Source organism: Palaemon carinicauda, chromosome 2 (genome assembly GCF_036898095.1).
Source record: "Palaemon carinicauda isolate YSFRI2023 chromosome 2, ASM3689809v2, whole genome shotgun sequence".
NCBI lineage: Eukaryota > Metazoa > Arthropoda > Malacostraca > Decapoda > Palaemonidae > Palaemon > Palaemon carinicauda.
In genome coordinates this window covers 82,844,822-82,857,708 of record NC_090726.1, presented here as the reverse complement: position 1 = coordinate 82,857,708, position 12,887 = coordinate 82,844,822, and the positions used below count along the sequence as shown (strand labels likewise).

The 12,887-nt window shown below is 46.3% G+C and overlaps 1 protein-coding gene across 1 annotated transcript; it reads right to left on the bottom strand.

The window, feature by feature from the left end:
* Nucleotides 1-10,249: 10,249 nt before the first annotated feature.
* On the bottom strand, nt 10,250-11,122 carry LOC137618158 (piggyBac transposable element-derived protein 3-like). Its single transcript, XM_068348208.1, has one exon. The coding sequence runs from the start codon at nt 11,120-11,122 to the stop codon at nt 10,250-10,252; it is 873 nt and encodes a 290-aa protein (XP_068204309.1).
* Nucleotides 11,123-12,887: the final 1,765 nt, after the last annotated feature.

Below are 12,887 nucleotides of genomic sequence, written 5' to 3'. Positions count from 1 at the left end.
CCACAGACGGCTCTCCTCGTGAGGTGAACATACTTCGTGCCCTTTGGATACACCGTTTATCCGAACCTGTACGCGCTGCCATACCCCATGTCAATAGTTTACCCATAAAGGACTTGATGAGAAAAGCCGATGCCCTTATGGACAGCCACTTCACGACCTTCAAGACCTCCATCAACGCCTCCACTTCTGACAAAGAGGACGCCTACTGAACCTCAACCGAAGCTGACGAGAATGACGTAAGACATACACGCTTACCCCGTGAGGTGTAGAAGCGGTGACAAAGCCACCCATCACCCTCCACAAATGCGCCCAAACAACGACTTCTACAGACTCAGCTTTGCTACTACCACTACAGATTCTGGCCAGCTATGAAGAAATGTGCCAAGGATTGTCAGTGGCCAAAAAATGTGTAAGTAGGCCATCGCTCATAGCAGTGGCCTCCAGTGTTTCTAATCTTTTGTTTTTACATGATGCAGGAACAGGCGTGCATTTTTTGGTAGACTCGGGTGCTTGTCGTTCTCTTTGGCCAAAGGAACTCTTAAAGACACGACGCAGTCTGTCGACGTTTGCCGACGTCCGGCTGGTAGCTGCAAACGGATCTGCGATACCCCCCTACGGTTACGAAAACCTCACATTATCGTTTAGAATCGGTAAATTTAATAGGAAGTTTCTCGTCGCTGACGTCCCATTGCCAATCCTCGGTGCGGATTTCGTCTCTCATTTCCAACTTCTAGTCGATGTCGCCCACGAACGATTGGTCAACGCAGACTCGTACTTGTCGACACCTCTTCAACTCGCCCCCTCCAATCTCGCTCCCCACATCAGCTCACCCACGGATGCCCACGCCCACCTCCTCACGTCGTACCCGGAAGTTTCCCATCCAAAACTTCGCCAAACGCCCACGGCTCCAGCAAAGCACGGTATTTATCACCATATCAAGACAACGGGACCACCAGTCTTCGCAAAATTGAGACGTCTGGCACCTTTGCCAAAAGGCCTCCAGCCCATGGTCGTCACCCTTGCACATCGTTCTGAAGAAAGACGGCTCCCTCCGTCCGTGTGGGGATTACAGGGGCCTGAACATGCAAACAGAACCAGATAACTACCCAATATCAAACATCGCCGACGTGACCTCCTACCTTCACAAAACGAATGTTTTCTCCACGCTCGACCTTCTGAAAGGGTGTTATCAGGTGCCTATGAACCCAGAAGACATCTCCAAGACCACCATCACCACTCCGTTTGGTACATACACCTTCAATGACTCCTGTTTTGGCCTTCGTAATGCTGGGGCCACTTTTCAACGTCTCATGGATGGCATCTTAGGGGACCTCCCCTTCTCTGTATGTTATGTGGACGACATACATGTGTTCTCTTCCTCAAATGAGTAACACCTCCGTCACCTGCACATCGTGCTCGACCGCCTGCAACAAAACGGCCTTGTAGTTCTGTACGACAAGTGTACTTTTGGCGCCAACAAAGTGTCGTTCTTAGGGTACCGCATCACTTCTAAAGGAGTCCATCCCCTCCCTGAGAAGATAGCAGCCGTTCAAAACCTCCTCACGCCCTCGACTGTCAAAGCTCTGCAGGAGTTTTTGGGCATGATTAACTATTATCACCATTTTCTGTCAGCCATTGATGCCACTCTTGCTCCCCTCTACTCCTCCCTCAAGGGCAAGCCAAAAGATCTGAAGTGGGGTCCCCTTCAAGAGGCAGCCTTCTGCAATGCAAGGAATTCCCTATCAACCGCTGCAGCTCTCCCTTTTCCCATTCCACATGCTCCTCTCCTTCTCTCCACTGATGCTAGCGACGTCGCTATCGGTGCAGTACTCAAACAGGTGGTCAACAGCTTGCCCTGCCCATTGGCCTTCTTCAGCAGAAAACTGTCCAAGGCAGAATTAGGATATTCTACCTTCGATCGCGAATTGCTGGCGGTGCACTTGGCTGTCCATCATTTTCGCTATTTTTTAGAAGATACATCCTTCGTCATTAACAGAGACCACATGCCTCTAGTGCACGCCTTCACTCGACATTCTGACGCCTGGTCCACCCGTCAACGCTGACATCTCTCCGCCGTGGCTGAATACAATTGCACCCTTCAACATGTTCCTGGGAAAATGAATCCCGTTGACGATGCCCTATCAAGAAACACGTTGGGTGTTGTTCAACTGTGATTAGATTAGAAAGCCTCGGCTGAAGCCCAACAACAGGATCCAGAGTATCAAGCGTTTAGGACATCCTGCACATCCCTCCATTGGGAAGACATACCCCGCAACGACTCCAACTCCTCCATCCTCTGTGACGTCAGTACAGGTAGACCGCGACCTTGGAATCCTGCTCCCATGCGTCGACAGGTGTTTGATATCATTCCTGGCCTTTCACAACCCTCGTGCCGTTCTACTGCACAGCTGCTGAAGACAAAGTTCATTTGGGACGGCAATTCTAAGGATGCTAAGGATTGGTTCCACGCCTGTACTTTTTGCCAAACTTCCAAAGTACATGAACACACTGATTCAGGAGGGGGCACCTTTCCTCAACCTCAGCTTCGTTTGGCCCACATTCACGTCGACGTTGTAGGCCCCCTACCCACATCACAAAGACATCGTTACCTGTTTACCATCATCGAACGCTCCACTCGTTGGTCTGAAGCCATTCCCATGGAAACTGCAACCTCCGACTCATGTAGATCTGCCTTACTCTAAGGATGGATTGCAAGATTTGTTATCCCTGAGCTTATTACTTCTGACAGGGGTACCACTTTCACCTCTCAATTGTGGACATCATTAGCGAATCTCCTGGGCATCACCCTACATCACAGAACTGCCTACAACCCCACTACCAATGGAACCTCAAAGCAGCTTTGATGTCCCGCTGCAAGGATTCCAACTGGTTTACTCTGCTTCCCTGGGTTCTCCTGGGACTAAGGACCACTGCTAAAGATGCCCTTAACGTCTCGGCAGTTGAAATGGTGTATGGCTACCCATTGGTCGTCCTGCCGAATGTTTTCCTTCTGCAACCTCCTCGGACGATCTCTAGCGCATACGTCACGTTGTGGGAAAATTTACTCCATGCTGCCAGACTTACAAGCCCCCAGCGAAGCATCACATTCCGACAGACTTGCTCTCTGCAACGCACGTCTTCCTTTGCAACAACACTAGCAATCCACCGTTAGTGTCCCCTTACACGGGCCCTTTCCTTGTGATCCGACGCAGTCCGAAAACATTCCTAATAAATATTCATGGCAAAGAAGACAGGGTCTCCATTGATCGTCTAAAACCTGCTCATCTCCTGCCTGATGACCTACCTATAGTTCGCCTCTGTAGATCAGGGCGCCCTATTTAACATGTACAGTATGTCATTTTTAGAGGGCGAGCCATATACCAACCGTTTGTTACACGATTGTACATAGTAACGACCTTTCTTTTTTTGGTATATATTATGTTTTGTATCTTCGCTCTCCCCTTGCACTGAAAGGGGCCTGAAATAACCTGTCTGTTTTTCTCACCGTTAACTGTTAACAGCACTAGTTGTCGGTTGAACATGACATTGCCTGTTATGTTTTTATGTCCTTTTTGCCTGGAGTTTATGTGTATATAAACAGATGTTCTGTAATAAGGTTACTCAGTTGCTTTCAACCTACCTTCTTAGTCACAGTGTCTCTTTGCCCCGTCAAAGAAGCAATGATTTCGTGAATCTTTTTAAAACAAAAAAATGTCACAAAATGATGTGATGAAAACTTAGTGCAACTTTTTATGTCAAGTGACTTTGTTGTAGGTTAGTTTTCAATTGTTTTTAGAATTATTTTGCTTAGTAGAGCTAATGTGAAATTTGAGTATCCTTTCTGTTCAAGTGGTGGAGGTTAAGGTGGAAGAAAGTTTTTTTTAGAGAGACTTTGGTCAGTGATTCCGATTTAGTTTTATTCTGTTTCCCCTCTCAACTCATATAAAAAGGAACACATAATGACATCTTCCCATTACCACAAGAGGACAAGGGAAATACCTCTTCCTCTATAATGGAATGTTTCTGCTCTCCAAGACATCAGCGAGACCTGATAGTTACTATGTTCAGGCTTTGTCCGACTGTGTCCTAAGACCACATCTTTTCTTCGTCTGTATGGCAAGCAAATTAACTTATCGACTTAGTACTATAAGAAAAAATGTACATCCAAAAACAACATGTGGTGTTTGTTTTGATTGCTGATAATTTACATCATTGCCTATTATCTCACTATACCATTTTCTGTCAGTGGATAATAACAGCCAGGAACTACTTCGGAATAAAAAACTAAATTCATAAATAAACTTTATGGAATACCATCCAGATCAATACATAAATGTTCCAATTGTCCTTACAAGGGAAGATCTTTTGCTACCCAAATTCAACGGTGTACTCAAATGCTTAAGAACCCTGCTTCACGTACCCTTATTAAATGAAAATTGTTAAAAGAGTTGTGACGGGCTGAGAGAGGAGTTGTGAAATCAAAGGCAGATTAGAAACGACTGAGTTATATTGTTGTGGAACACTCTCCTTATATACAAAACCTCAAGGCAACAGGACATGACAAGTTCACAAGACAGACAAAATCACAGAGGAAAAACCAGACTTGAATTTTCATGTTCGTTTTAGTGCGAGGGAAGAGCGAAGATACAACCATAATATATACAAGAGGAATTATGTACAATTGTGTGAAACACGGTTGGTACATGGCTCCCCCCCCTAAAAATGACATACTGTACATGTTAAATAGGGCGCCCTGATCTAGAGAGGCGAACTGTAGGCGGGTCATCTGGCAGAAGATAAGCAGGTTTTAGAGGATCAATGGAGACCCAGTCTTCTTTGCCCCGAATGTTTAGGAGAAATGCTTTCGGACTGCGTCGGATCACAAGGTAAGGTCCCGTGTAAGGGGGCGTTAACGGTGGCTTGCTGGTGTCGTTGCGCAGGAAGACGTGCGTTGCAGAGTGCAAGTCCGTTGGTATGTGATGCTTCGCTGGGGGCTTGTAAGTCTGGCGGCACGGAGTAAATTTTCCCACGACGTGACGTATGCGCTGGAGATCGTCGGAGGAGGTCGTAGAAGGAAAAAACTCGGCAGGGACGACCAACGGGTCGCCATACACCATTTCGGCTGCCGAGACGTCGAGGGCGTCTTTAGGAGTGGTCCTTAGTCCAAGGAGGACCCAGGGAAGCTGAGTAAACCAGTTGCAATCCTTGCAGCGGGACATCAAAGCTGCTTTGAGGGTGCGATGAAAACGTTCAACCATTCCATTGGCAGCGGGGTTGTAGGCCGTTGTGTGATGTAGGGTGATGCCCAGGAGATTCGCTAATGACGTCCATAATTGAGAGGTGAAAGTGGTTCCCTGTCAGAAGTAATATGCTCAGGGATACCGAATCTTGAAATCCATCCAGAGAGTAAGGCAGATGTATATGAGGCGGACGTTGCAGTTTCCATGGGAATGGCTTCAGGCCAACGAGTGGAGCGGTCGATGACGGTAAACAGGTAACGATGTCCTTGTGATGTGGGTAGGGGGCCTACAACGTCGACGTGAATGTGTGCGAAAAGACGCTGAGGTTGAGGAAAGGTGCCCACTCCTGAATCCGTGTGTCGATGTACTTTGGAAGTTTGGCAAGAAGTACAGGCACGGACCCAATCCTTAGCATCCTTAGAAATGCCGTGCCAAATGAACTTTGCCTTCAGCAGCTGTGCAGTAGAACGGCACGAGGGATGTGAAAGGCCGTGGATGAAATCAAACACCTGTCGGCGCATGGGAGCAGGAATCCAAGGTCGCGGTCTACCAGTACTGACGTCAGAGAGGAGGGTGGTGTTGGAGTTTTCGAGGGGAAAATCCTGCCAACGGAGGGACGTGCAGGATGTCCTACAAGCTTGATACTCTGGATCCTGTCGTTGGGCTTCAGCCAAGGCGTTGTAATCCAATCCCAGTTGAACGGCAGCCAACGTGTTTCTTGACAGGGCATCGGCAACGGGATTCATTTTCCCAGGGACGTATTGGAGGGTGCAATTGTATTCAGCCACGGCAGAGAGATGTCGGCGTTGACGGGCGGACCAGGCGTCAGACTGTCGAGTGAAGGCGTGCACCAGAGGCATGTGGTCTGTGCGAATGACGAAGGGCGTACCTTCTAAGAAATGGCGAAAGTGACGGACAGCCAGGTGCACCGCCAGCAATTCTCGATCGAAGGTAGAATAACCCGATTCTGCCTTGGACAGTTTTCTGCTGAAGAAGGCCAATGGGCGGGGCGAGCCTTTGACCACCTGCTCGAGTACTGCACCAATAGCGACGTCGCTGGCATCGGTGGAGAGAAGGAGAGGGGCGTGTGGGATAGGAAAAGTGAGAGCCGCAGCAGTTGACAGGGCCTTCTTTGCATTGCAGAAGGCCGCTTCTTGAAGGGGACCCCACTTCGTCCTTTGGCTTGCCCTTGAGGGAGGCGTAGAGGGGAGCAAGAGTGGCGGCAATGGCTGGCAGAAAGCGGTGATAATAGTTGATCATGCCCAAGAATTCCTGCAGAGCTTTGACGGTCGAGGGCGTGGGGAAATTCTGAACGGCTGCTACCTTCTCAGGGAGGGGATGGACTCCTTCAGGAGTGATACGGTGCCCTAAGAACGACACTTCGTTGGCGCCAAAGGTACACTTGTCGTACCGGACTACAAGGCCGTTTTGTTGCAGGCGGTCGAGCACGATGCGCAGGTGACGGAGGTGTTCCTCTTTTGAGGAGGAGAACACAAGTATGTCGTCCACATAACATACACAGAAAGGGAGGTCCCCTAAGATGCCATCCATGAGACGTTGAAACGTTGCCCCAGCATTACGAAGGCCAAAACAGGAGTAATTGAAGGTGTATGTGCCAAATGGAGTGGTGATGGCGGTCTTGGGGATGTCTTCTGGGTTCATAGGCACCTGATAATACCCCTTCAGGAGGTCGAGCGTAGAGAAAACCTTTGCTTTGTGCAGGTAGGAGGTTGCATCGGCAATGTTTGGGAGGGGGTAGTGATCCGGTTCTGTTTGCATGTTCAGGCGCCTGTAATCCCCGCACGGACGGAGGGAGCCGTCTTTCTTCAGAACGATGTGTAAGGGTGACGACCATGGGCTGGAGGCCTTTTGGCAAAGGCCCATTTTCTCCATTTCGGCGAACGTCTGTTTGGCGGCTGCCAATCGTTCCGGTGCCAGACGTCTGAATTTTGCGAAGACTGGGGGTCCCGTCGTCTTGATATGGTGATAAATACCGTGCTTAGCAGGAACCGTGGGCGTTTGGCGAAGTTCTGGACGGAAAACTTCCGGGTACGACGTGAGGAGATGGGCGTAGGCATCCGTGGGTGCGCTGATGTGGAGAGCGAGGTTAGAGGGGGCGGGTTGAAGAGGTGTCGACAAGTACGAGTCTGCGTTGACCAATCGTCGGTGGGCGACATCAACCAGAAGGTGGAAATGAGAGAGGAAATCCGCACCGAGGATTGGCATTGTGACGTCAGCAACGAGAAACTTCCAATTGAATTTACCGTTTCCGAACGATAATGTGAGGCTCTCGTAACCGTAGGTGGGTATCGCAGATCCGTTGGCAGCTACCAAGCGGACGGCGGCAGATGTAGACAGACTACGTTGTGCCTTGAAGAGTTTCCTTGGCAAAAGAGAACGACAAGCACCCGTGTCTACCAAAAATCGCACGCCCGTTCCTGCATCCTGTAAAAAGAAAAGATTAGAAACATGGGAGGCCACCGCCACAAGCGATGGCCTACTTACATGTTTTTTGGCCACTGACAATCTTTGGCACATTTCTTCGCGGTTGCCCCGAATCTGAAGTGGTAGTAGCAAAACTGCGGTGGATGGGAGGTAGTAAGGGGCTGTAGAAGTCGTTCGTTGGGGCGCGAGCGATTGGTGGGTGGTGGGCGGCTTTGTCGCCGCTTCGGCACGTCACGGGGTAGGCGTGTATGTCCTACGGCATTCATGTCAGCTTCGGTGTACGTTAAATAGGCATCCTCGTCGTCAGGGGTGGAGGCGTTGATGGAGGTCTTGAAGTGGCTGTCCATAAGGGCGTCGGCTTTGGTCATCAAGTCCTTTATGGGTAAACTATCGACATCGGGTATGGCAGCGCGCACAGGTTCAGGTAAACGGCGTATCCAAAGGGCACGGAGTAGGTTCACCTCACGAGGAGAGCCGTCTGCGGCAGGTTGAAGGCGAGCGATACTGGTCATTTCCCTGAGGGCAAGCGAAGCCCTTTGGTCCCCCAACGGTTGTTGCGAGAGCTGAAAAAGCTTTGCTATACGGGCGGCTGGCGACGGCGAGTACTGTTGCAGAAGGTATGATTTGAGGTCGTCATACGCTATTGGGGTGTCTCCTTGTTCACAAAGCCAGTCGGATATTTCTGGGAAGGTGTCCTCGGGTATCGCCACGAGAACATAATCCGCTTTGGTGGTTGAGCGAGTCACGCCCCTGATACGAAACTGGACTTCTGCGCGCTGAAACCAAGCAAACGCCTCTCCGCTGGCAAACGATGAAAGTTTGAATGGAGAGGCCGTAGCGCCAACTGCCGTAGAGTCCGTCATAGTACCAACGATGGAGGGGCTAGGGGGTGGGGGTGGAAGGCGGTGGAAGCGAGTCGACTTCCGGGGTCACCAATGTGACGGGCTGAGAGAGGAGTTGTGAAATCAAAGGCAGATTGGAAACGACTGAGTTAAATTGTTGTGGAACACTCTCCTTATATACAAAACCTCAAGGCAACAGGACATGACAAGTTCACAAGACAGACAAAATCACAGAGGAAAAACCAGACTTGAATTTTCATGTTCGTTTTAGTGCGAGGGAAGAGCGAAGATACAACCATAATATATACAAGAGGAATTATGTACAATTGTGTGAAACACGGTTGGTACAGAGTTGTTTCTTCTATTACAAATGCTATGCAACTGTTTCACTATTAATAACATATTAATCTTAGTGTTTTTCTACACTTTACTTCCCAGTTCGGAATATCATTTTAGAAGGACATACATCACAGTGACTGCTGTTGAAAATCATCCAATTCTATAGATGGCTTTCCACTTGCCTAACAGTCAACAACGGCAGGTGTAATCGTGTATCTAAGCTTATCTATTGATCCTTCCATATAAATCAAAACCCTTTTCAATGATAATACATGCACTGAAATTGTAAAAAAAAAAAAATAAAATAAAATAAAAATCAGTGTCTCAATCAACATTATACCTGTTTTCACTTTGAAGTCTGTTTATATCTCAAAAAAATGTATGCAGCCAACTGCATATCGAGAACATACATTTATCATAATACATCTGATTATTGGAAGACTGGTTGGAAGGATGTGGATGGGTCGAATGTCTCCTTAAATTACCAGATGTTTCTGAAGGCGCAAATTAAGGAAGTCATTATTATCATGACGGACCATTCTATTCAAATAATACTGTGCTTTTCACATCAATCTTAATAGGGCGTATCCATATGTTAATCTATCAGAGGACTTTGAATAGTGGATAGATTAAAAATAAAACCAATTTCATTCTTTTGATTCTGGGCTAGTTGCAAAAAAAGATTGAAAAACTTTTACTCCTGATATTTATATCGCTAAGGTAGGTGAATTTTTCTCTTTATGTAGAAATTATTAGACAAGTTAACCCTTTAAAGTCCACCCTAGGTCTTATGGGAAACTTTAAAAAAAAACCCTTTCAGTGTGTTATTATATTGGTAAATACAAGATCTTTTTACTCCTGTGTAGTTTAGAAAAAAAATTCCAAATTAGTGAAATAATTGAATGCAATGAAGTATCCCATAAGGGTACCTTGGGCGAGTTTAAGCTGACCATGCTCATCCCATATGAGATCTTTTGGGCCATAACGGTAAACATTTTCAAGTTTTCACTAATGTTGATTTGGCCACAAATCATATGATTTTATTAATGATGAATAACTTTTTTTTTATTTGAATGTATAACAGACAGAGATGGCTTTACAATTTGAATAATATAAGAAATAAGATATACAATACAATACAAAAATAGCAAAAAAAAAATGCACAAAATAAAGTAAAACACATTCATAATTGTTAAAATAGAAATATACACACAGTCACTTACAAACCTTATGAAAGGATGCAAAGCAATTCCTACTTTCAGTGAGGTATAGGTACACCCTGCACTCCTCACACATCCAGCGGGATCTGTGGATGTGGCCTCCAACAGAACAGTACTTGCAGGTCTTTCTCATAGTGTAGTGTAGTGGCATTTTGGCGTGTCTCTACACTTTGCAAAACTGCCTGTTGGCCCTTTTTGGCAAAGAAAAATCTCTGGTGCCCAGAGAATTCCCGGTGATTTTGAAGGTTGATGTCTTGAAGCTTCTGAGCCAATTGGAGATATCCAGACGCAAGTCCTTGAGGAGCTTCGGGTTAGCATGCAAAGCCAAGCAATCCCTCTTATACAAAATCCAAGCGTTGCAGATTATCAAATTAAGGAGGAAATCAAAAAGCCTCATGTAATACCTCTTTGTTTTGAAGGGGGTCTTGTAGAGGTTTGTCAACATGTCACTTTTGTCAATGCTACCCATGTGGTCGTTGTACATCTGGATGACAGATGGGCAAGGAATGGGAACCTTCTTCTTGAGTGCCCTGTCGTACAGCTCCACCGTACCCATGGACTCGAAACCGACATCAGTGGACAAGATTGTCACAACGCTGTTGTCCTTCCATCTTGCAACAAGGATGCCATCAGAAGAGACGTAGCCCAATGTTCCCCTTTGTGTTGATTTCTTGTTTATCTCCTTCACAGACTTCAGGGGAGGATGAACAACATACCGGCATCCATACTGCAATCTCAGGTACTTGGCCAACTCTATACTGGTAAAGTAGTGTTCTGCATACACTGCTGAGTGACTGGTGTGCTTGATGGTGTTAACTAATACAACAACAAACTTTGAAGTCACAGACATGGCTATCTGCTCTTCAGATGGTAGAGTATGGTGGTTTGCAAAGGTTGTCTCCCCTAGGTACATAAGAATATCGTGCACAAATCCATCCACGCTGGAGTGGCAGAACAACTTGTAGCCCCACTTGTCAGGTTTCTTGACTACATACTTGCAAAAGTTACCAGCCCTTGTGCCATTATAGGCGACCATCACTTCATCAATGGAGTGGATAGAAGTCCCGGGAACTTTTAGAAACTCTCTGGCGACCTTGGTGAAGGGGATCTTAGGAGGCTGGTGCCTGGTCTTTGTCATTAAAGTGAAGGGAAGATCGAATTGACTTGAAGCGGTTTCTGGACATGAAGTCTGCAACTTGAGGAGTCCTGGTCTTCATGGCCCAGAAGTCAACTATGCTAGGGAGAGGAACCAGCCCCATGTACACGATGAGGCCATGGAAAAGCATAATATCCTCTCCTGACATGTCGGAGTGGCTGCCTACATCCTTCTGTCTTGAATACAGGTTGGGTAGCAACAAAATGTGTTCCCTCAATTCAGCTGTGAAGAACTCGGAGAAATATTCATAAGGTTCCTTAAAAAGATGGGCTGTAGATGAATGAAGGTGGGCAGGGCCTTGATATCAAAGTCATCCTTTTTCCATTCATTAGCACGAGTCCTCTTAGGCCCAACTTCAGCTTCCTTTTCCACAGGCATCTCTTGAAGGACAACAACATTGACCTTGCGAGCTGAAACAAGAATAAAGTAACATTAGTGAAACAGTAAATGAATCATGTGTCCTTGTGTGTGTACATGCAAATGTGCTTTTGTGTGCATACATGTGTGCTTGTATGTGTATGCATGTGTGCATGCATGTTTTCTTGTGTGTGTGCATGCATGTGCCTCTGTGTGCATGTGGGTCTGCATGACGGTCTGCATGTGTGTGCATGCATGCGTGCTAGTGTGTGCACGCATGTATGCTTGCGTGTGTGCATGCGTGTGCCTGTGTGTGTATGTGTATATCAGTGAATATGGAACTAAACAAATAAATTTTAAAAGTACACATTGTTTAAAAACCACTTAAAGAGCTACAACATTCAAAGAACACTTATAACAACGAGACTAAAAAAAAAATTACAATTTCTCTCTCTCTCTCTCTCTCTCTCTCTCTCTCTCTCTCTCTCTCTCTCTCTCTCTCTCTCTCTCTCTCTAAGGATGTCTCATACTAACCTCTAGAGGTAGGAGGGTCAAAGGCATCCTCCTGAATAAGGCCTTCGTCAGGAACGTAGGTAGGATCATCGTCATCACTGTCAACGTCAAAAGGCCTCACATCAACATCACTTCCTTCAGCATCGTCAGGGCTACCCATGGTGTTCGATCTTGAGTCACCAATGCAGCTTCAAGATGCCCATAAAACATACGGCTGTGAAACTACAAAAACAAAACAAAAAAAAATTTAAATTCATGTATTGAAAAAAAATGTAACTTTGTATAACAAAAATCTATTATTCAATCCCTTGTAAGATAATAATTTATATGCACATGAACCTAATATCTCTAAGTCATCACTATTATTTCTAGAAATAATGTTAGAAATATTCACACATGTTTACAACAAGCACTAAAAATTTTTTTTTAGGTGTCGTATTCTACTGGCTGGTTTAACAGTCACGGTCCAAAAGGTCTCACTTGGGATGAGCATGGTCCGTCTAAACTCGACCAAAGTATCCGACATGGGCTCTATACTTTTTTCAATAGTCACTACGACACTTCAGTAACACTGACGGACTTCAAATCCACATAAAAAGGAAAGCATATCACTAGGTTTCACTATCTCATAGTCACTATCTATGTACTTACCATGATTATGAAGGTTGGGGTGGGCTAATCTGTTATGGTAGCTGCGACAGGTCTTGAAGATTTTCCAATCTGAGCATGACTGAGGTGCCTTTCAAATGCCCTATAGTCTTGATGAGACGGGAAG